At 38.2% G+C, this 25,458-nt stretch overlaps 1 protein-coding gene across 1 annotated transcript; it reads left to right on the top strand.

The window, feature by feature from the left end:
• The first annotated feature begins 1,485 nt into the window (after positions 1–1,485).
• On the top strand, positions 1,486–25,005 carry LOC100893373 (E3 ubiquitin-protein ligase MIB2). The gene is made up of 21 exons (XM_030986808.1): positions 1,486–1,780; positions 3,071–3,242; positions 4,339–4,445; positions 7,080–7,289; positions 7,902–8,011; positions 8,535–8,642; positions 9,226–9,330; positions 9,920–10,076; positions 10,723–10,862; positions 11,746–11,894; positions 12,799–12,955; positions 13,795–13,949; positions 14,331–14,457; positions 15,678–15,887; positions 17,022–17,200; positions 18,257–18,528; positions 19,472–19,649; positions 19,889–20,018; positions 20,686–20,802; positions 21,733–21,878; positions 22,801–25,005. Exons 1-21 carry the CDS (start codon positions 1,552–1,554, stop codon positions 23,066–23,068), a joined length of 3,426 nt encoding a protein of 1,141 aa, XP_030842668.1. The 5' UTR covers positions 1,486–1,551; the 3' UTR covers positions 23,069–25,005.
• Positions 25,006–25,458: the final 453 nt, after the last annotated feature.

The raw sequence follows: 25,458 nt of genomic DNA, 5'->3' as shown, positions 1-25,458 counted from the left end.
CGACCTCTAAAATCCAAGTCACAGCAAGATCGACACATTAATCCGGAATGATACTATGTACATATGCATGCATACAGTGTATATCGCATCTCTCTCTGTTGTTGTCCCTCCGCTTTTCGGAGATCAGCATCGCATGCGTACTTAACTTGGATCTCTCTCTCTCTCTCTCTCTCTTTAGCCATACGTAATACTAACTATGTATCATCCACTACATCATGACCTTTCATCGACCCCTTTCATTCACTTCTCAATCGGAGTATAGACTGCTCATGTAGACATTCTTTACTGAAATATCTTTTTTAACATTTCTCATGCATGATTTACTGCACAAGCTCGACACTCGATATTAGTGCTTTGAGAATAAGGTACTGTGTCTGAGACTACAAGAGATTTGTCTGGCGCATGATGTGAACTGGAGCTCATACATATTCATATTATGAAGTCGCAAGACCTCTATTTTGGGCTTGAACAATGACATCACTGTTCACATTTTTTCTTCTCAATTTGAGATGGCTGTAGCTATCGGCCTCAAACCAACGCAAGATTGACAGAAACATCGTACTCTATCTACCTTCGAATGTGCAGTTTGTAAAAATTTGTATTTAAAAAGATATAATCTTTTTTCTTTATATTTTCTAGTTTTTAAAAGTGACATTTGTGCACATCTGATATGTCAATCTCTATCAAAAGTTCTTTGATATTAAATTGATTCCATATTTTTAGGCTCTACCTTCAGTCATTGAGAAGGATTTTAGTGAGCTAACCTCCGCACCCTCTAGGACCCTTCTAGTTTCTCTTGTGTGTGCGTTATGTTTCGTCTGCTAGCAAAATTATTGAATACGTCAAAATATGCAAGATCGTCGACAAATGGTGAAAGACCGTTACAGATCCGTGTTTATAGGTATGTTGTGGAGTGTACAATTGTTTTTTTGTTATATATGTTATTCCATAGATATTTTTTTTCTTTATTTTTTCTTCTGGTAATTTTCTTACTTGGACGACGAGCGCACAAATCGTAGGCGTAGAAGCCTTACGCCCGGGCATTGGCCTCCCTATCAGAGGATTGAATTATTTTGACATTATCAGAGCTACCAAGTAGCACGCATTAGGCGTGACATCACGCATTTCGAGGGTCTGAAAATGCTCTTACGCACGACGCGCGCGTAAGAGCTTGCGCGCCGAATCATGAAAATGTCACGCATTGCCGATCTTTGAACTTGGCGTCTCTGTAGTGTACTTTTTATTATTATAATTATCACTGTACCATTGAATCATTATTGTTATCATTATGGCTGTTGCTGGATCTGGATGAATGAACCATTATTGAAGTGAATTCAGATTGTATTGATAGGAATCTGAGGAAAGTAAACCTATTGAAAAAATGAATTTAACTATCACGCTTCTCCCAGTTGTAATAGAGTAATGAATTTGTTTGATATTTTTTATTTTTTATTCAGACAGGATCTAAGTCGAAACCTTTATTGCAATAGCTGATCATCACAAGCTGTCCTGAACGGAAAGAGTCCCCATAATCGTTGAGGCTGGGCTGTGATGGCCATTGTACTGGGCACTCGCGTCGTCCGTGGTCCCAACTGGAAGTGGGACGACCAGGACCACGGCGAGGGCCATGTCGGGACAGTGGTTTTCATCGGGAAAGGAGACATCGCCGACCGACCGGAGAAGACGGTTCTTGTCATGTGGGACATGGGGAGGAAGAATAACTATCGGGCTGGATTCAACCGATCCTATGATCTCAGAATCTTCGACAATGCGCAGACGGGTTAGTCATGATTTTCTCTTTAAAGCCCCACTGCACTACTTTTACATTAGCTACTTGCGCCCTCTATATATCAAACAATACATAATCGGTGACCATTGGTCCCCCATGATCCTCTTTTTCTAATTTAGAGCTGAGTTGATGAGATAACCACCTGTACAGTGATCTTGCTGGATGGTCTAATCCCTCTTGTAAGCTAGTACATATGTGCTTTAAAGCCTATCTGCACTAGTTTGGTCAGGAGGGATTAGACCTCCCTGCATGGTCACTGATAGGTGGTTATCTCATCAAATCAGCTTTCAATTAACATAGAAAAAGGGTATCATGGGGCCCAATGGTCACCGCTTAGGCATTGTTTGCTATATAGAGGGCGCAAGAACCTATAAGTAGTGCAGTGGGGCTTTAAGGAAAAAAATGTAAGAACAACATAATGCACATGTATATCCAAAGGGATGCCTCAAGGTTCCTAACAAAATAGATAAATAATTATCACTTCAGAAAATTACATCAGACAAAGTAATTTTAAAGTTGTATTGAAACATGTACATGTAACAGAGTGAAAAATACAGGGGGGGGGGTGCTTCACAAAGACTAAGATTGACTCTTAGTTGGACTTAACTATGGCAGGCCATTCATGCCACTGTTTGCTCTCACTGGCATTGGTCTCTCTGAGGGACGTACAAATCATAGTCGCACATCTACAGAATTTACATTTTTTGATAAAAATATTATCTAAAGATTATAATGGTATAGTTAAGTCCAACTTAAAGTTGAGCTAAGTCTTTGTGAAACACTCCCCTGGTTTATCAGTCATGAATGCCCTGTCAAACTCCTCTTTGATCATGATTCTGTAATTACAATTGTTGCTTTTTTTGAGTGCTTTTCCTTCATTTTGTCTAAAATTCTTGTCCTGAACCTCTTTTATCAAAGGTTAGTTTCATGTGATTAGGCAAAAATCTTTTATTCAAATGATTTCACAAAAATCTTGAAATTATGAATTTTTGGGATCAGGGCCCTGTTTCATGAAACTTGTTATCAACAGCAAATGCTAAATTTCTATGGCAAATTTGCTCTCGGCCAATCAAATGCCATGATTTTAGTAGCTTATAAAAGTAATTGTGACTTGTTATTGATAACATTTTTAATGAAACTGGGCCCTTTACATCAAGGAGAAAATGATTTTGTTTAAAAGCACTGCAGCTTTAATTCTTGCTCTCTGCCCTTTTCTGAATTACCCAGTGAAACGATATTATCTCTCAGTCACGCTCTCCTTTTCTCAACTCATTTTTTCAGATGTTGTTCATCCTGATGTGTCTTGCATGATATGTGAGGACGAAGGGATACATGGTATCAGATGGAAATGTTTTAACTGCTTTGAGTGTAACCTCTGCACACCGTGTTTCATGTATGGTAAACATGATATCGGTCATCAATTCCAGAGGTTTATCACAAAAGACTCTGCAGGGTAAGTGAAAATTTGCCAACATATTTTTGGGGGAATTATAAATAATAATAATAGTAATAAAAACGTTGCTTATAAAGCGTTTACCACCAAAGTCTCTAAGCGCCGATTATCATCAGTTATTGGGTCACCTCCTTTTTGCCCCACTCTCCTTCCTTTTGGACAATCTTCTAGTTGCTTTCTCCTTTAATATCTTCTCATTCCTCTTCTTATGTACGTCTCCACCTTAACTGTTCTTATCCTACACATTTTGTTCCCCCTTTATATTATCCCTCCAGCTTTTATATGTTACATTCCTGTCTTTGCTCATATTTTTATAATCTCTTCCGTAATGCTTGTACAGTCAAACCTGCTGTAATGACCACTTATAACTAATTAAGCTTATGCCAACTGTAAGTTTCAATTGGATCCAATTGAAACCAATTGAAACCAGTTGAAACCAATTGTCTACAAAGACCACATTTTTTGTTTCCATTGAAAATGGTTTCTGATTGAAACATGTACTAAAGGAACCTGTCTACAAAGACCACTTTTTGTGTTTCCCTTGGGCGGTCGCTATAGACAGGTTTGACTGTAGTTAGTTTCTTCTTTTTCCCGCCTGTGTACATCCTCATCATCCTTTTTAAAATGTCGTCAGCTTAGAGCCAGGAGGAAATTGAATCATACATGTTAACACATAGATGAGGTTCTAGGACATTTACCCCTGGGCAATCACCCCCGGCCAATTACCAGTGGGACACAATTACCCCCCCCCCCCCCCTCTGAAAATTACACCCTTGGACAATCACCTTGGGGTGGTATTCCTTGGGGGGGGGGGGGGGTAGGGGGGTAATTATCCTAGGGGTACTTCTTCGGGGGTAATTGTCCTTGCGGGTGGTTGTCCTTGGGGGGGGGGGGGTAATTTTCCTGTGGTCATCTTCAGGGGTTATTGTCCTTAAAGGAAGTTTTCCGGGGGGGGGGGGGGTAATTTTCCTAGATTGTACGAGGGGTAATTTTCAGGGGGGTGACTGTCCAGGGGGTAATTTTTAAAGTTATAAATATGCAATCATTATAAATTTAAGGAACATATTTAATTTTATGTGTCTCTTTGTTCTGGTAGGAGAGCTCTGTATTGCAGACAAGGTGCAAGGAAGGTGGAAGCTCTTGGTACTTTCCCTGGGGCTCTGGTCCAGAGAGGCAACGATTGGAAATACGGAGACCAAGATGGTATTAGTTCATTCAATTCAATTCAATTCAATTTTATTTTCGCAATATAAAAATCAAAATATACAAAGTAAAAGTAAATTTTAACTATGTTTAAAAAGGTTATATGCGGGGCTTTCCATGAAGGTTGCGAAAACCTGTGAAGTTGGATCGCCCATTAAAGAATGAAAAACAATACAAAAAGAAATATAACATATTATAAGCACACAACAATAAATTAAGTAAAATAAGCAAAGTACAAACACTTCAACTACCTATAAGACAAGAGAAAGTAAAATAGAGAGAAGAAAAACAATATATAAAGGGGGAAAAGAAAGGAAAGGAAAACAAGATAACAATGAAAGAGGGTTCAGATATAAAATTAGAAAAAAAAAAAAAAAAAATCAACAACTATGCTGATTAATAATTATTTAGTAGTAAGATTTTATATTGTTTTCTAAAGGAAGATATGAATTGTGATTCAATTCAAACATTCCTTTATTTCCTGTTTCTTAATACCAGATGATTTTCAGAAGAACTAAGATTACTGGACTGGTATTTTATTCAATACTTAAAATAAATCAGAAATTTCTTTACTAAATGTCTAAACTAAGAAGTGTACTTATCTCATATTCAAATCGCATTTTAGACTTGTACTTACCTGAGACAAAATCTAAGTAAAATACTTACTGATAAGCATTGTGATATCAAACGGTCCATCAAAAGTAATGTGCAATAAATGCATGCTAATATGATTGTGCTCAGGTAATAATACTGCGTAAGAAAACCATGTGTCTGCCAGTCAAGGCCTCCAAATAATCGGATTAAGTCTGGTAGGGAGTTGTCTTAAACTTAGGGTAAAATACTTAGCCAAAAGTTTGAATTGAATACCAAAATTGGCTAAGTATTTCATCTAAGCCAAATACTAAGTAAAAAGCTTTAATTTTGTACTTAAAGGGGAAGTCCACCCTGAAATTAAGTTAGATTTAATAGGAGTAGAAAAATGAGAGAAACAAGTCAGTGAAAGTTTGAGCAAATTCCGATTAAAAATAAGGAAGTTAGGATTTTTGAAGTTGTGATCAATCAAACACAAATTGGCAACTCTATGACGTATCATGCGAGCTCAACTTTCATTTGCTCAGTACTAAAAAAATCTAAAATTTTCATTTTCCCTCAAGAAAAATTTCAACCATACATGCACCCTAAATATAATAATTGCAAATATGTTTCTATACTCCCCCTGCAAGGAACAAATATATATTCCGTCATCAATAACGAAGAAAACATGATTTTATGGAATATTATGCACAAAGCAAATGAAGGAGAGCTCGTATAATAAGTCACAGAGTTGCCAATTTGTATTTGATTGATCACAACTTCAATAATTCATAACTTTCTTATTTTCATTCAGAATTTGCTCAAACTTTCACTCACCTGATTTTCTTATTATTCTGCCTCTATCGAAACAAACTTATTTTGGGGGTGGACTTTCCCTTTAAGTATGGAATTGAATACGGGCCCTGTAGTATAAATATTCCCTCTAGAGCTGTATTGTCAGCCTACAATGTACACTAGTATTTGATTTATCACAAATAAAGATATGGTACCTGAATGACTTTATGGACAGGTACATTAACAAATTAGGAATTTCCTTATTCTATTTTGAGTGCAAAGGAAAATGTGATCTCACATCAACACTCACCTAGGGCCCTGTTTCACAAAGCTTGTCAGTAATAACAAATGCTAAATATCTATGACTAATTTGTTTTCAGCCAATCAAATGCCACAATATTAGTAGCTTATAACAGTTATTGTAACTTGTTACTGATAACCTGTTTCATGAAACAGGGCCCAGAGGTTAACTTGGAGATAATTTCCATGAGATCAAGTTTTTGCTAACTTGTCTGCTATCAATATACTTTTTTTGTCATTTTGAGTATTAAATTTTAGTTTTCAACCTTTCAATATTTACTAATTACAGAAATCATAGTTAAAGCTGATACTTTGAATGTAAGATACCAGCATGGAACATTCAGCACATTCAGTGTAAAAACCAAATAGGTAGATGATAGTGAATTTAGTTCTAAAGGTAACAGTTGTACTACACTTGACTTAAGCCGTCCACACCATCACTGAGATGTACATGTATGATGGCTTCTGTCTCACAACGGCTTGCCACACCTTCCTATCTTCTGTTGGCCTAGTGGCTGTAGTCAGGGAGTCGAGTTGTCTGTTGTTGCAGTCCGCCTTGATACAGTCCGTCCATCTCTTAGCTGGTCTTCCCCTTGGGCGTTTGCGATGTACATTTCCGTTGAGAAGGTTGCGGGGGTATCTTTTTGGATTCATTCTCTTGATATGTCCAAAGTATCTCAATCTTTTTGTGGCAACCCTGTCGATGATGGTTTCTTCCATGTTCAGTGTTCATGATTTCCTAAAAGTAAACAGCAAATTACAGTCAAACCTGCTTTAGTGATCACCTGTCTACAATATCCACCTGTCTGTAAAGACCACATTTTTGTTTTCCTTCAAAGTGGTTTCTCATTGAAACATGTACTAAAGGAACCTGTCTACTTTTTGCGTTTCCCTTGGGCGGTTGCTATAGACAGGTTTGACTGTGCTAGAAGTAACAGAAAATTATCATTGTCAAACTCTTTCCAGGAGGAGATAGCAGTCGTCCAGGTAACATGATAGACGTACAGGGTTGGGGGGATAAGGGCAACCGAGCCGCTGCCGGGGTGAAGTGGCCCGGTAAGACCAACGAGTCAAAGATCTACCGCTACCGTCTCGGAATCGAGGGCAAGGTGGACATCAAGTGCAAGGAGGAGGGCCGAGGAGGAACGTATTATCCCGATCTATTACCCAACCTAGGTATGGTTCAGTCACTGGCTTTAATCATATACCTCTCTTTAGAAATCTAGCCATCTGTTTGGTCAAAATTGCAGTCGTGATTTTAGCCATTCTCCCCTAAAGAGACGAACAATGCCAGTAATGGTCAATAGTTCATGAGTGATATTGCCGCAAGACTCCGGGTACCAGAAAAATAGTTAAATAGTTAAATTAAGGGCGTCATATCAGGATGCAACATCCCCTTGAGCCTATAAAACAACTATTTCTCTCGTAGCAGTCATTATATCTATACTATTTATTGGCTTTGGTCGACCAATTGCACAAACAGGGCATTGCTACAGTCAACTTTTGGCACACATTCATGAAAGTACTTTTTTAGCAATATGATTATATAAGTTTTTATCATGGTTTTTGTACTTGTTTATTAAAATAATGTTCATGTTTTAATGCTCATTTAATAGGGTTCCTCAACTTTCTGTAATTATAAATCTCCTAATTACACAATGCAATATGAATATCATAAGGTCTTAAGATTGATAATCAAGTTTGTATAGGTTTTGCTGTAAAATATAATTAAAAACAATTCACTTGACTTTGATTTAATATGATTTGATTGAATGATTGTATCTCCAGGTGAAACGGAAGAACTGCAAGTTGGTGATACTGTTGTAATCCAGTTGAGTAAAGATACTCTCAAATCACTGGATATTGCCAAGATTAGTGTGGCGAGAGAAACACAAGAGGTAAGACATTAATCTACATTTGCCACACTTGACTCAGGCAAGGTAAATGGTGACCTGGCAGGTATTAATTCCTTGAAATGCTAGAGCGCCGTAATGGCAACCATGCTGAAGCCAGGGTAATAATTTCCAAAGCTCTTTGGATGCGCATAGAGACGCTATAATGCACTAAACAAGAACCAAAAAATGATTATTACACAGAATGTCATTCAAAAATTGCGCTTCAAAATGATCATGAAGTGCCTCAAAAAAGTAAAGATCTTTGAGTGACCGGTTTTTCCATACCGGTACTCCTTTTCCCCCAATAGACTGTAGTGTTATAAAAACCAGTTACGAAAACGTCTTTTGAAATTTCGATTTCCAACCATAAACATCTTGATAATCCGTTGGGCGATCAGCTTGTAAAAGTCATGGGATTCCTGACTGACCTAAAGATTGTAGCATGAGCTAAATCCAGAATTTTGTTTAGAATCTGAGGCAAAGATACCCCTTTTAATGGCTTCTTCTTTTTGTTTTTCTTTGTTAGGTTGCTGGTGAGAAGGGCGTTGTCAAGGAGGTGACCAACCAGGGTGAACTCAGCATCCACTTTTTAAGTGGACAGAATGTAAAGATTAATCCTATCGCAGTACGCAAGGTCAGTTCTAACCGTGATAGAGTACCGAAGCTGTGACATCTTGAAAATCTATTTTTTAGAATTTCTCTTAACATTATGAACCAGAAAACAATAACATTGATTTTCTATTGAAATCTAATTATTTGGATGGTCATATATTCTCAGCTAACACTCAGCCAATACATATTAAATTGGTTTTCAACATTTGGACATTATTTTTATGCTCTTTCGGAAAACGAAGTTCAAATTTGGAAACTCTAAAAATATTTTTTTGATGCTTCACACTTGACCACTCTATGGGCAACTCTGGTTTGGAAATTTGCGTTTTTCGATATAAAAAATGATTGGTGAATATATAGTGTGGGAACAATATGTTCAGCTCAGTCTTGATTCATTCTTCAGTTTAAAAAACATGCCAAACATTAAGATATATATACATTGTAAAGCATTTCAATGGTGGTTGTGGTTGTTCTTAGTCATCTGAACATTTTTTTCTTAGTAGCCATAATCTATGAGCTACCAGTACCCCTGAGGCTTATACTTGTAAACAGATACTGGATGTATATTCATGAACTACTTGTAAATATGTTTTTACAAACTTCAGGTGTCAGCATTCAGTGTCGGGGACAGGGTCCGGCTTATCACCGACCAATCACAAGCAGAGAATCTTCAGAGAGGTCACGGAGGATGGAATCATTCAATGAGAAAGGTAGGATGCATCCCAATGGTTTGAGCAGTACTGGGTGGTGTCGTTGTTCTTTGTGAGAAACATTGACAATGTGAATATAGTAGTAATAATGATAACAGGAGGAGGAGGAGGAGGAGGAGGAGGAGCAGGAGGAGGAGGAGGAGGAGGAGGAGGAGGAGGAGGAGGAGGAGGAGGAGGAGGAGGAGGAGGAGGAGGAGGAGGAGGAGGAGGAGGAGGAGGAGGAGGAGGAGGAGGAGGAGGAGGAGGAGGAGGAGGAGGAGGAGGAGGAGGAGGAGGAGGAGGAGGAGGAGGAGGAGGAGGGGGAGGAGGAGGAGGAGGGGGAGGGGAAGGAGGAGGGGGAGGGGGAGGAGGAGGAGGAGACGTCCTTTTTTGCTGACGGTGTAGCCTGTTTTCATCATAATCTGTACACTTTGATGCTCTCCAGTCAACAAACTTTTCATTGTTTTATAGTTTTTATTCCAAACAAGTTGATAATGTACATGTTTGATAATTCTTTTCAATACTTGAACAATAAATCATACAGCTTTGTTTCAGTATTGCTTTATTCATATGGGAAAGCTTAAATTGTGTGATTTCAAATTAATTTCAGATTCTTGGTCGAGAAGCTAAAGTAGAACAGATCTACAGCGATGGAGACGTCAAGGTCAAAATAGAAGATACATCGATAAGGCTACTCTTCCATCCGGCATGTCTGACATTGATAGAGTCAGGTCAACATGAAACTGTATTTGAACAAAATCCAGAGGGTAGGTCTCATCTATCTATCTATCTATCTTATCTACCTATTTTTCTGTCTATCTTTCTGTCTATCTCTCTCTCTTTCTGTCTATCTCTCTCTGTACCTCGATAAGACTTCTCTTCCATCCAGCATGTCTGACATTGATAGAGTCAGGTCAACATGAAACTATGTTTGAACAAAATCCAGAGGGTAAGTCTCATCTATCTATCTATCTATCTATCTTTCTATCTATCTATCTATCTATCTTTATGTCTATCTTTCTCTCTACCTCCACAAGGCTCCTCTTCCCTCCAGTATGTCTGATGTTTGCTTAAGCCCATCTGTGTACATGTATGTACCTATCTATACATTTATATATATATATCTCTATTAATCTATCTATCTACATACATGTACACCTATCTTTACATCTATCAATTTTTTTCTATCCATTTATCCATCTCTCCATCTCTCCATCTCTCCATCTATCTATCTATACATATATTAATCTATATATCTATCTACTTATGTATCATGGTTTAGTCCAACAATTAAATTCAGACCTCCATTGTAAATTTGGGTAAAAGACTCTACATACAGATTTCACCAGAGTGTTTAAAGCTATGATCATTTCATCAATCTAATATTTGATTGTGTAATCAATTGTTTCCTAGATGGATTCACATCCCTGCTTGACCAGCGGAGGAATCTTGAGTCCCTCCAAAGTGACGGGTCCAACAAGAAACTTAGTAAAGCAGCAGCTATGGGCCGTGTCAGCGATGTCAAAGAAATCCTGGAGGCAAACCGAGACTTGGTAAGAATTTTTCTTTCATTTCTCCATACTTTATATTTTTTTCTATCTTTTCTTTCTTCCTTCTTCCTTTTCTTTCTTCTTTCTTTCCTTCCTTTCTTCTTTCTTTCTTTCCTTCCTTCTTTCTTTCTTTCCTTCCTTGTTTCTTCGCCTTTCATTCTTCTTCTTTCTTTCCTCCTGAGTACAGCAACAGCTGCATGTAATAGCCACGTAATTGAACTCAAAGACATCCGTAAGTCATGCCCTGACTGGCAACAAATTAGTTCCTTTCTTCTTTTTCTTCTTCCTTTTCTTTCTTTTCCTCTTTTGTTCCTCTTTTTTTTCTGCGTCTTCTCCTTCACCATTTTCTTTTCCCTTGTTGTGTCGTTCCTTCTTGCCTTCTTAATGGCCTTTTCATCCTTTTTGTCGGATTTCAATTTGCCATCTACTACTTGTCGGGCAGTGACTCTACCACCAGGCCATCATTGGTCGATGCCACAGTCACGATGAACTGGAAACAAATACATCGGCTCTCCTGACTTATTCTGACTATTAATATTCATCAGTCCACCTTTAAGACAATAGCTTTGAATGTATTCAATATTTATTGATTCTCTTTAAATTAAAGAAAATCCTATTTTCAGAGTTTCTACATTTGTATGAGTTCTCCAAAATTTGCTCCTCAGGCTGGCTTCAGTTCAATCAACATATAGGGTTAGGGTTAGAATTAGGGTTGCAATTTAGTTTTAGGTTAGGTTCTAGGTAAGACTTTAGATTAGGTTAATTCAGAAAAAATAAAGTTAAGAAATTTAGAAACTATTTGAAATTCACTTTGGATCACTTGTGGCCAGAGTATGTGTTCTCGAACCTCTCAATGCCTTATCTGTCTCATTTTCCTAATTGTCAGATTGATTCAGTCTACTCGAATCGCACCGCGCTCCAAGTAGCAGCTCATCAAGGTCATTTATCGACAGTGAAGGAGTTGATGAAATATAAACCTGCTCTGGAAGCAACCGATAATGATGGAGATACCGCACTGCTTTACGCTGTTTATGGGTAAGAAAAGCTAAAGATTTACACATGTACATGTACATCAATAATCAAACACAGATCCAGGATTCTGTAAATGATTTTTTTTTGGGGGGGGGGGGGGACAAGGGTGTGGTGGATGTCTCTCAATGACATCAAAAGAGGGGTTGTGACATGTATGGTGGAAATAATTCACTAAAATCATATCTGACAGGCCAAAAAAGAAAAAAAAGGAAGAAGAAAAAAATCATCAAAACTTTCCGGTGCCAATTAGCATTTGATTGATTAAACATTAAAAATTCATACTTTTTGTTTTTTTACTTACTAATACATACTAATCTGTCTCTCTCATTTTTCAGCTTTTATTGAAACCAAAATTATTTATTGAGCTAGACTTTCCCTTTCAAAATGGGCTGGAATACCTCTTGGGGGGTGTTTCACAAAGCCTAAGATCGACTTTAAGTTAGACTTAACTATGGCAGGCAGCGTTATTTAGCTACGGTAAGAGCACACAATGGCATGAACGGCCTGCCATAGTTAAGTCCAACTTAAAGTCGATCTTAGTCTTTGTAAAAGACTCCCCAGGGGGGTGTTTCACAAAGAACCTAAGTCAAACTTAATTCTTAGTTGAACTATGGAGAGCCATTTGTAGCCTTAAAATAAAATATATTAAATAATGAAAAATCAAATGTTTTTGACTTTTATAAATTCCACATCAAGAACCATGAAATCTCCTTGATGATAGAAATCATGAATGATTTGAATCAACATTTTATGCCTTTTAAAATAACTTTTAAAAAACATTTTCAAAGATGATAACGGCTTTCCATAATTGTTAAGTCCAACTTAGAGATAAGTTCAACTTAGGATCTTTGTGAAACATCCCCTGGACTAAGATATCTTTATCCTGAATTCATTTAACCTAATGCAGTAATAAGCCAGCATTGGTGGAATACCTGTTGGACAAAGGATGCTTCATCAACATCGTGAACAACCAGAAGAGAAGTTGCCTCCATGTGGCTGCTCGTAGGGGTCACATCAAGTGTGTCAAAATCCTTCTCCGCAAGGGATGCCAATGTAATATGCAGGTAAGTCAGTGTTGCCATGGTGATTTACATAAGCTATCATCCTCTCTTTACCACTCTCTCTCTAAGTGCCATATTGATTGATTTTGGTGATCATGCTGTTCCACAACCCTCGGTTCCTAGCCTTCTCTATATTAGCACCACTCCCAGTTTTTCACTCCTCACTCCTCTCTCTTGTAACAATTTTTGCAGACTGTTCATCCAAAGTATCCTTCTTCTTCCCCTACTTCTCCTTCTTCCCCTACTCCTCCTTCCCACCTTTTCCCTTTCAACCCCCCCCCCCCCAAAAGAAAAGACTGGGAGGGGGGGGGGGTAGGGATGGTAATGTCTCATTGAGGCCTGCATGTACATCATCTACTCACACTAAATGGCATCAAAACTGGGAGCGTAATACGCGTATCGCGTTAAGGGTATTAAAACAGGACTGTATTAAAGGGATCCGGTAACTTTGTCTCAAATTCTGAAACAAAATTCTGGATTAAGCTCATGATGCAATGATAATTATTAACCTTTAGGTCAGTCAGGAACCCCATGAATTTTACAAGCCGATCGCCTGTCTGATTATCAAGATATTAATGATTGGAATTACAAATTTTGAAAACCGTTCGCCTGATGGTTTTCATAACACTACAGTCTATTGGGGAAAACGAGTATGGTAAAACCGGTCACTCAAAGATTTTTACTTTTTTGAGGCACTTCTTGATCATTTTGAAGCGCAATTTTTTTAGGGCTTCAATATTACACCATATCACAGACACTGATAACACGTAGGGCCGTGCATCTCAGATTTAACATTGTTTAAAGATGCCTTTAAAGGTTTTGTTGTCTTCTTTCCCCCGTAGGATAAAGCTGGAGACCTTGCCCTCCATGACGCTATCCACAAGGACAAACGAGACGTGATAGACGTCCTTGTACCCTGGCATGAATCCGATCTTACCCTCCGCAACAAGAAAAGCCTATCGGTGTTACATTATGCTGCCCTCAGGGGCAACGACTAGTAAGTATAAATCAGACAAAATGGTTTTCTGTTTGGCTGTTGATTGTAGAGACATGTGTTTCTCACATAATAAAGATTTTGTTATGAAAAGTTGCATGTTTTGCAAAATGACCAAAGACATTACATTTTTGTTTAAACTTTGCCATTTAGAGATATTTAAAACATGTCTCTTGTCTGAATTACGCCCCCCCCCCAAAAAAAAAAAAAATAAAAAAAATTGAGTACTGAGTTTGTTAACAGCTTTTACTTGCTTGCCTTGAGCTCAACTTGCAATCGGGAACGGGTCGGGGGTTCACCCTGAGCACAAGACATTTTTTTCCCTAAAAAATTGTTATCAAGTTTTTAGATATCTTTTCTCGTTGTCATCTTTAAACCTTTCAGTGCTGCTGGACGTCTTGTCTTTTATGCTCCTCACCTGATCAAGATGAGGAAAGATGACGGTCAAAATGCTCTTCATGTTGCCGCTAGCAACAACTTTGAGAAGGTTGCCCGCTGTCTCATCGAGAAGGTAAGCTTCTTTTTCAATCTCTAGATCTAAGCCCTGTTCATAAAAATGTATTTGTCAATGAAGAATTTGTTCACAGTCAATCAAATGGACTTATTTTAGTAGTTTCTATCATCTATTGTAACTTCTTGGAAATAAATAAATTATTGGAAATAAATTAAATGGAACAGGACCCTGTATACTAATATGTTCAAATTTTGTAATTATTACTTCTCATGTATAGTCTGTTTTGAGCCAGTAGAACTCTGTGTTCAAATGTATACACCCTTTTTTTTGGTCCTACACTTAGATTAGATATATTTAATATTTGTGTATGGAACCCCAAACTTACTGAACAAAATATGTTTTGGTCATTGGTCCCTTTTAAAGGGATAGTTGAGTTCTGTTGCAGAGGGCGCTACACAAAATTTTTTTTTGTGAGATAATGAAAAACTGAGTGTCAAATTTGAAAGAACATAATATTTAAATGACAAATTCATCTTTGTTTGATCAAAATCGGTTCAGAGACGGCTGAAATATCCATAAATATAACGATTTCGTACCACCACAGATATTAGATATTTTGAAAAATTTGAAAAAAACCGTTGAAAATCGAAATAACGGCTTTTACGTCGTATTTCAGCCAATGCCGCTGTATCTTTTTTGTTGGCATTTTCGTGTTGCTTATATTACGCGCAATCAGCCGGACCATGTATTGTTATTTTTAATTAAAAAATTAATTAACGGTCGCCGTGTTTTTTTGAAAGTGGAGCTGTATTGGTATGATCGTATTGGCCAAATTCACACATTTTGTGGTCTAAAATTAACCGTTCATAGAAATTTTAGGTTCTAAAAGGGCACTAGAAATGTCATAGATAAGAATAAGAGCAATAACCATGCACTTTGAAGGCATTTGCGGTCTGAAAACAGAACTCAACTATCCCTTTAAGCATTATAAATGGGCAAGTCATGGATTTGTTTTTGTATCACTCATTACTGACCATATCTAAGATAATAGTTTATATGATGACTGTAGCATGGTGATATCCTTGCTAGAGCTTGAATCAGACAAAACATCAATTAAAATGATATTTCTATGTCAATTTATGCTCACAACTCCTTAATACAATTAAAAAATGCTTGGTAGCGTATTGGACATAAATGTACCTTGGACTAGCCTAAGTGGTGATGCAACGATTTTATAATAAACTTGATCTTATTTTTGTTAAATGATACCCGTATAGGACAAGAGTATACTGGATGACCGTGACTCGCTACAGAAAACACCACTGTTGATTGCTGTGTCAGGGGGGAATGTAAACATAGTGACACTGCTGGTTGAAGCTGGTGCGGATGTCAATGCCTGTGATGGTGATCGTGATACCTGCCTGCATATAGCTGTGCTGAGATACAAACACAACCCCTCTGGAAACGATGCAGAAATACTTCAGCCTGTATGTATGATATTAGTGACTTTCGACAAGGAAGGAGGGATAATAATACAATGAGTGATTTCAAGTTGGGTGTCAGTGTTAGTGTTAGTGTAATGAGCAGTCAAGAACTCTTAAATCAAGCAAAAAATTAAGAGCTTGATACCGATATCAATATCGATAGCTTAACACCCTATACTGTGAGCACTGACTTTGCCACACAGACTAATTGATTTCACGACGATGATTTAAAAATAGTTCATCAAGACTAAAGATATCATGAAAAGCACAGAATGAATTTACACTTATTTCTCTGGTCTTAGAAAATAGCTCATTTTACACAAAAGAATGTATGGGTCACATAGTGAAGGACCTGTTTCACATATTTGTTTGTGATCGTCAGACCATTAGCGTCGTTCGTGCGTTAACTGTTGTGCGGGTACAACACTAACACCAAACTGGAAATGAACATTTGTTTAATCCCTAGGGGCTAGTGTTAGTGAATTAGGACATTTGTACGTAAAATATCTACACCAGCCACAAAGGTCGGTTCAGCAGACAAAAATTTTGCAAAATCGTTAACACTAGCTACCGGAAGTTGATGATATTCATTATTCAGAGGTCAAAGCCTTAACAAATGATTTACATTTCGGTGTTTAGGGCTGGTGTTCGTGTTTATGTAACACTAACACCAGCCCTAAACACCAAACTTGAAATCACTCAATGCCTTAGATAATACTGGAAGACAAATGCGATGAATGTTTATATTTTAAGAGAAGAAAAAAAGTTCTGTAATTGTAATTGCAGTGGAATTTCTTGAAAATCAAAAGACTAAACCCTCTCAAAGATAATTCCACCAATGATATTTAGTACTCAAAGTTTAGACCTTTGAGTAAATCATCTTTAAGAGCCGTGAGGTTTGTGTTTCTTCAAATTTTGTAGCATTGATTTTAGTTTTGGTTTGAACCCATTGCCTTCTGCAACTGGGTTATTCCTGTAGTAAACCAAAGGGTAATGTTGAGTACCGTAGCTACAGGTTAAGTGTTTTTAGCATATTTTAGTATTATATGCCAGATTTCTCTATGAAAGCTATTGTTCCAATCCTAGATCATTTGACTTTTGATGACTCTGTTTTTTCTTTCCTTTTTTTCACTACAGTTATGTAAAGGTGTGAGTGAGTCCTTACTGAAAATGCCAGGGGTAGCATTGATCGTGTATCTCATCATGAGAGGTGCTAGAATTGATGTGTATAACCGCTCCCGGAGGACACCGCTACAGATTTTGGAAGGGAAGAGTCTAGCGATTGCCCTCAGTAGCATAGCGAGAAACGTAGTCAGGTATTTTTTTTTTAAGTGTTACGATTACTTTATATCTATATCATCACTTCCCTCTTGACTACCGGTATTATTTGCCATCACAAGTGGTGTGTCATCTTTATCATTTTGATCAACATCATCATCATAATTGTCATCAGCATCATCACCATCAACTTTATAATCATCATCATCATCATATTCATTTTTGTTATCAACATCACTATCAAATTCATAATCATCATCAACATCACTATCAAATTCATAATCATCATCAACATCATCATCATTTTCATCAACATCATCATCATCATCATTTTCATCAACATCATCATCATCATCATAATTTTCATCAACATCGTCATCATCATCATCATTTTCATCAACATCGTCATCATCATCATCATTTTCATCAACATCATTAATAGTTTTGGTATCATTGCCACCTCTATCTTTCATCAATGTCAGTACATCAGCAGTTTTTTTTTCTTTCTGTGCTAGTTTGCCACTGTCATCATGATTACACCTAATACTACATGTACTCTCACTATCACTATTATCACTTTCATCATCATCATTATCATCATCATTATCATCATCATCATCATCATCATCATCATCATCATCATCATCATCCTCACCACCACCATCATTACTTTTTTTTTTCACTGCCATAAATTCGGACATTCATTATATCAACTAACAAATAAGATTTTTTTTTTGTCCTTGTTGATAAGCTCACCCTAACACATCAATTCTGACCGCTAGCTGGCATAGAGTTTGCTCCACAGACATATCCTAACTTAAGCTCTTTTATGGGGAGACGCGGTGGCTCAGTGGTAGAGCAATGGTATTTTAACTGGCAGGTCCTGGGTTCAAAACCAAAGACGATGCACTAGTGGCCTTTGGTATGTAAGGTATTCATCCTCATTACCAAGTCCTTCAGAGACAACTTAAAGCTGTTGGTTGACTGGTTGACTACTGACAAGCATACACATATGCTTTCTTAGCAGTCAGGGGAAAACCAAAACCTCAGACCAGAATGGCTGAATGAACAATGCCCACTTCTCTTTTATCTAGCACTAGCATCCCAGCATCTGTAGATGAAGTGGACCATGCTCTTCCTAACAGCGCTAGTCGGGTTTTCAACCTGAAATCAACTAAGTCGACTCCGACCAGTCCACCACGAAGCCTAGAAAAGCCACAACAACAGCAACAAGGCAAGCAGCAGAAGACATTGAAATCTGGACAACCTCAACAAAGGCAACCCCAGCAACAAAGAATTAATCTGCCACAAAAGTCACCGCAGCTGTATGTGGAAGAAGTGTCGCCTCCGCAGTTTGGCAAATCTGGTAAAGGCATGAAGGGTTTGGTATAAGGAGACCAGTTGGAAAGGAAATCAATATTTCATTTAAGAATGAATGTTATTTATTTGTTCTTCCTATCCTAAGAAGACTTTGTTATGTGTTATTTTATTTACTTGGTTTTGTAAGACGGTATGTAGAATTGTTATAGTAGCAATGGCTTTTTCTAGGTTCCTGCCTGTATCTTCAATATAATTTTATTTATATATATATATATATATATATATATATAAAGATGCGAGATGCCCAGGAAAAATGAACAGTAACGTTTACTCAGTCCAGTGTTTGTGTCAATTACATTTACGAAGGTCATGTCTTTATGTCCAGAGCGGACAATTTTATTTTCTACTGTAGAAATGCCAGGGCTACATGAGGCCTGTCCTCGTCAGCTCGAGTTTGCCAAATAACCCGCTATTTTCAGACTCGGAGTTGTTATCCCATAGCTCAAAATTGCCTTTTCACCAGACCGATACGCTCATCACAAACTAGCTTGGACGGGCGCAGATTAGCCCACTATTTCTCAAATAGCCGGAAATTTTGGAAACAAGACCAAGACTTCTTGCAATATTTTCTCGACCAAATATCCCGCTAATTGCAACCACGGGCTGATGAAGATGCAAATTGAATGGCTAATTTGCGACCGGTAGTTAAAATAGCGGGTTAATTGGCAAACTCCAGCTGATGAATACAGGCCTCTATTTTTGCGGGTTCTAAAATTCGCAGACACCGACTTTAGCGCGAAATCCGCGAAAATTAATGTACTCCGATATTTTTACGTTTACAGCATGTGATTGACATACGCTATTATGCTCCATCAATCTTTCAATGAAAATCAATCGAGGGCAAGATCAACTCTTTATTATAAGACAGGGCCCAGTTTACATTCACAATCAATTTATTCACACCTGTTCTCAAATCTTTTCCTTGGTAGTATTTGAGGGTGTACACAGAATCGACTTTAAAGAACTAGATATGGGTGTAGAGATCGGCGGAGGCTCTTTTGCGAAGGTCTATAGAGGGCGATGGAGAGGAACCACCGTAGCGATCAAGAAAATGAACATAGCTGGCAGCAATCGAACGGAAATAGAGAAAGAGGTGGACATACACAAGTGAGTAATGAACTGCATCCAATCCCACCAAACCCAAGGTAGAATTTTCTTGAGGGGGAGAGGGAGGGGAGTAGGGACCGGCACGGATCCACACACCCCACCCCCCCCCCCCCCCCCCCTCCAGCAATAAAAAAAGTATACAAAAAAGATGGTAACCACAAATTTAGTGTTCACTACCCCCCCCCCCCCCCCCCTTAAACTATAAACCATTGTTGTAATATTCATATTTTTCTTTACAGACAAGCGATGCACCCTAATATCGTCCAGCTGATGGCGCTGGGTTACAGTGATGTATCGGCATACCTTGTCATGACGTTCATCCACGGCTCAACTCTACAAGACTATATCTTTCCCGGAGAGAAAAAAAAGGTCAGCACAAACAAAATTATTACAAATATTGCCTGTATGAAGCCAGAAGGGCTTTATATTAACTCATATAATATAATAAGTTCATAATGCCCTTCTGCAGACAATTGTTTTATTTTTTAATTTTTTTATTTGTTTATTTGTACGGGGTAGCCCGTTCAACATCAGTTTGTCTCCCATGGGGCCCCCTGTAGGGAGTAAGTTGCAAGATAATAATCTTGATGATCATGATGTTCACCTCTATCTTATGAAGGATGACAATTGATAGGATGGTGATGGCGTTGATGATGATGGTAGGGAGGAGGAGGAGAGGGAGGAGGATGAGGAGGAGGAGGAGGAGGAGGAGGAGGAGGAGGGGGAGGAGGAGGAGGAGGAGGGGGAGGAGGAGGGGAGGGGGAGGGGGAGGGGGAGGGGGAGGGGGAGGGGGAGGGGGAGGAGGAGGAGGAGGAGGAGGAGGAGGAGGGGGAGGGGGAGGGGGAGGGGGAGGGGGAGGGGGAGGGGGAGGGGGAGGAGGAGGAGGAGGAGGAGGAGGAGGACAGTGTTGGTGATGATGATGATGTCAGTAAAATTGACGATGGTGATTATAGTGGTATTGATTATATCAATGATGATGATGATGATGGTGGTGGTCACTAGTTCAGGTTTTCAAATTTGACTTTTACACCTTCAGAGTTGCGTGCTGACGGTCCCACAGAAGAACCTGATAGCGAAGGATGTGTTGAGTGCTCTGACCTTCATGCACGCCAGTGGTCTCCTCCACCTAGACATCAAACCAAGCAATATCTTGGTAAGGTTTTCCCTTTATCATTTCACCTGTAGATCATGATCAGAAGTGTTATAAACCCTGTTCATATCTATTTTCAATAGTCCATAGGGACAGTTAGGAATGTGTAACATAGAGTTGCTGTTGTCCAGTGGATAAGTCTCCATACTGTGAACCATGAAGTACGGGGTTCGAAACTTTGATTCCCTGTCGCAGGACTACTGTCCTTTGGTAAGACATTAATCTATATACATTTGCCACATTCCACCCAGGTGAGGTAAGTGGAAACCTGGCAGGAATAACTTCCTTGAAATGCTTGAGCACTGTAATGGCAGCTGTGCTAAAGCTAGGGTATTAATAATGGAGCGCCAGGAGTGGCAATGTGCAAGATTTGAGCGCTACACAAGACTCCACTATTATTATTACTATTATTAGCAGAGAATAGTGCTTTATTTTTGTTCATGCTATTCTAAAAATCTTTTGTGGGTTCAATCCTGCCAGGACCAAGACAAAATATTGCACTATTGCTGGTACCTGGTAGATATGAACGGTATTCACAAAATACCTTTAACATATCAATGACCTTGTATTGTTATGCCAAATGTTTTTTTATACTGTATTAAAGAATTTGATAAGAGCTGTTAAAACATAAATAACATATAGATGATTATTATCCTAGCATTCCATTAGTCTCACTATGATCAAAATCAATATTAGATTGAGTAGTAAAGGATATTATTTGTAGGAATCAGAAAGTACTTTTAAATTCGGGAGTTTGGTCATCTAATGTTACTATGCTGAAGACAACAATCTGTTCACTTAAGAAGTGTAAACTCAGAAGTTATAATCCTGAACATAGGAGCACCTCAGGGGTGTGTCTTCTCTCCCGTACTCTTTTCTATCTATACAAGTAAATGTGTAAGCTCTTACCAGAAATTGTAATGATTATTGCAGATAGAGAAGGGGACTCTGAAGACGTACCTCTGTGATCTTGGTCTGTCGTACATCAAACAACGAGCTCATATGTCGCTCTCAAGTCATATCAGTAAAGCAAGAGGAACACCCATGTACATGGCACCTGAGATGCATGCCAACCACGCGTAAGCAATCTGCCATTTTCTTAAAGGGGGTGTAGCATGGTAAATACTGGTTAACGCCATCTACGACTTCTTTTGGACGACTGCACGTAAACGAATGGACGTGATTAATGGTCAGTGCGCGCTAGTGTTCGCGAACCAGACCGAAATTCTCCTCACGCTTCGTCTGTAGTCATAAATATACCCGATTGGAAAGACACGAAACAGACCGATGCTGTCGATCCTCGCGCTTCGTCCGTAGTCATATTATACCTGATTGGAAAGACACGAAAAGGACCGATGCTCTCGATCCCCGCGCTTCGTCCGTATTATACCCGATTGGAAAGACACGAAATAGACCGATGCTCTCGATCCTCGCGCTTCGTCCGTAGTCATATCATACCCGATTGGAAAGACACATATTCTCGTCATGCTACACTCCCTTTAATGTAATCAAATTTTATGCACTCGTCTTTGCTAAGTGCTCTGTTACAAATTATTTAATTCACCCGTTACAAATAATTGTATTTCAATAGTCAGAATGCAAATTGCATACATTACATGCTTTTAGGTATGAAAGTAAAAACTGTTTGTCTAACCTAGCAACAACTAAAGCCTGCAGTTTATATTCTGACAATTAAGATACAATAATGATAAATAACAGGTAAATGTAATATCTTGTTGCTAGTTGAACATGTATACATTTTTTTATTTTTTATTTTTTATTTTTATTATTTATTATTATTATTTATTATTATTTTTATTTTTATTTTTTTTTATTTAAAAAAAATTATAAATTAAAAAAAAGATATATTGTATAATAATTTGTTTAAATGGTTTATTTCTCATGTAGTTCTGTGAATTTTTTCATGTGAAATTATATAGATTAAAGGTTAATTTTAACACATAGTATTTGTATGTTTGTTTTTCATGTGGAATTATGTAGGTTAAAGGTAAGCAGTGCTCAGGATATCTGGTCGGTGGCCTGCTCCTTCATCGAGCTCTACGGAGAGGTTCCGGTTTACCCTAATACCATGACACTCTGGGGGTTAGCGCATCTTTTTATGACGGGATCGATCGTACCCGATTCCCTCCAAGAAGTCATTGCGCCTCAGAAAGACATTATAATGCCATGTTTCAATGTCAAAACCAATGCTAGACCAATGGCTCTCGATCTGCTGTTGAAATTTGAGGAACTCTGCGAAGAATCGTGACGTCGGGAGACAAACTCTGCCGATGCTGAGCCGTAACCTGTTGAATTCGACCTCAGCGTGCATTTATAACTGACATATGATATTATAAATGACATTATGACATTTTCTCACATCATGACTTTTATAAAGCCATGTTTCACTGAAAGCGTCAATTGTAGACCAAGGACTAAGGATGAACTGTTAACATTTGAGGAACTCTGTGAAGAATCATGACTATGGGAGACCAACTCTGCTTTAAGGCAGAGCTCAATTCTGTTGAACATGACTTAAGGTGCAGTAAATTTGTTGTATTACATTTAACAAGAAATGTTTCAGTGAAGACATCGATGCTAGACAAAGGGCTGGTGACCTACTGCTGACATTTTATGAGCTCTGTGAAGAATCGTTACATCGGCTCTGCTAAGGCTGAGCCTAAATCTGCTCAACACAACCCCACGGTGCATTAATATAAGTTTGTCAAAGACGTTATAAAGCCATGTTTCACTGAAGACACCAACACTAGACCAATGGCTGGCGAAACCGATGTTGAAATTTGAGGATCTCTGTGAAGAGTCGTGACGTTGGGTAGACAAACTCTGATGACGCAGCGCTGTAAGCGGTTGAACATTAAGACGATCTACAAACTTAAATCCACCTTTTTAAATCCACCTAGCATATGTATGAAGTCAGGTGGATCAATACTTTTGGGCTGCCATCCATTCTTATGAATGTTTCTTCATCTTTCTTAGTGGGACACAGGTTCTTTTTTAACCAAAATTTGTTTTGCCAATCTTCATTAAATTGGCAATGCAGTGAATGTTCAATTTTAAATGTGGCGGGAACTCAGAAAGACACCATGTATTCTAGAATATCTTGTGAAGATGACTGAAGAAGCAAGAAACTCTGATAGGACTCACAAAAAGTGTCTTGTGTCAAGCAATATCACGACAGAGCCCTACTTTTAAAAAAACTCTGCAACCTTGTAAAGGTTTGTTTTAGGACTACCAGTGTTTAGAATTGAACCTTAAGGCCTGTTTTCATCAGCTCGAGTTTGCCAAATAACCTGCTATTTTCAGACTCGGAATATTATCCCGAAGCTCGAAATTGCATCCTCACCAGACCGATACGCTCATCACAAACTAGCATGGACAGGCGCAAATAGCGATATATTTTGGAAACAAAACCAACATTTCTCTTGATATTTTCTTGACCAACTATCCCGCTAATTGCAACTGTGGGCTGATGAAGACGCAAATTAACTGGCAAATTTGAGATCAGGATAATCAAAATAGCGGGTTATTTGGCAAACTCGAGTTGATGAAGACAGGCCTTAAAGAGAAACTAGGAGCTCTTCTGTAGCCTGCCAATATGTTGAAAAGTGTTACTACGTTAAGAATGTACATTTTATTATATATATGTATATAACTACTGTGGCAATAATAATAATGATGATGAATATATTCTTGATTTATAGTGCTTATTACATCATCTCTGGTTTCGCAAACCGGCGTATCTCCTGCACTTACGGCTATGCATCAGCTAACAAAACCAATGACCCAATGATGTCTCTCTTAAGCCTTAAAAAAATAATGCTTTTACCCTGGTCATTAGATCAAGGGATGCTAGCACACATTGTGTACACATTCTCCACTCCTTGGGGAGCATTCCAGACAAGCACCTCTCTACAAGCCCATACGATGCTGAATATATTCTTTTTCTTGGATATAGAAATTAAATTTTAACATGCTCACTTCAAGCGCTCGCAACATGCAAGAACAGGATAATTCTGGGCAACAAGATTCCATAATATCCTCCACTTTGTGCATCAAGGTGACCGAATACATATATATGATTTGTTTGTAATCCTGTATATTCGGTGATGGGGTGTGTTGATTTAAAACCACACTGTACTACTTGTAGCTACTTGCTCCCTCTATACAGTGTGAGCCAAACAAAAGTTTACACCTAAAAAATTGCTAATTATTTTTAAAAACATCTATGAACAGTTAATTATTATACATCTTATGAAAGAGTGTTTTATTTCAAATCATTGGGTATCATTTTTGTGTGGTATGTGTTCACACTTGGATGAACAGGAGGCATTGTTTGCGAGAGTGCAAAAATTGATACACGGTATAGAAAACTTCCCCAATCGGTGCCTGTTGGTCCCCCATGATCCTCTTTTTCTTATGTTAATAGAGAGCCTGAGTTAATGAGATAGCCACCTGTCAGTGACCTTGCTGTGTGATTTTAAAAAAAAATTGATAACTATGTAATCAAAGAGCTCGTGTGAATTGTCTCATTTTATGGATGAAACATTTCTTTTATCATTATATCTCAGAAACAATTGCTATGTGGCAATAATACTGAAAGTACCATCAGCTCATGACAATTCTTATCCTGTTGTGTGC

This window comes from Strongylocentrotus purpuratus, unplaced genomic scaffold (assembly GCF_000002235.5).
Source record: "Strongylocentrotus purpuratus isolate Spur 01 unplaced genomic scaffold, Spur_5.0 spur5_scaffold_16, whole genome shotgun sequence".
Taxonomy (NCBI): Eukaryota; Metazoa; Echinodermata; class Echinoidea; order Camarodonta; family Strongylocentrotidae; genus Strongylocentrotus; species Strongylocentrotus purpuratus.
The sequence above is the reverse complement of the archived record's forward strand: the minus strand, read 5'-3'. Positions and strand labels throughout refer to the sequence as shown.

Coding starts and splice junctions, on each gene's coding strand:
- LOC100893373 (XM_030986808.1), top strand. CDS start 1,552: ATGGCCATTGTACTGGGCACTCGCGTCGTCCGTGGTCCCAACTGGAAG. Junction 3,243..4,338: donor ATCACAAAAGACTCTGCAGG/GTAAGTGAAAAT, acceptor TTGTTCTGGTAG/GAGAGCTCTGTATTGCAGAC. Junction 10,863..11,745: donor TGGAGGCAAACCGAGACTTG/GTAAGAATTTTT, acceptor CCTAATTGTCAG/ATTGATTCAGTCTACTCGAA.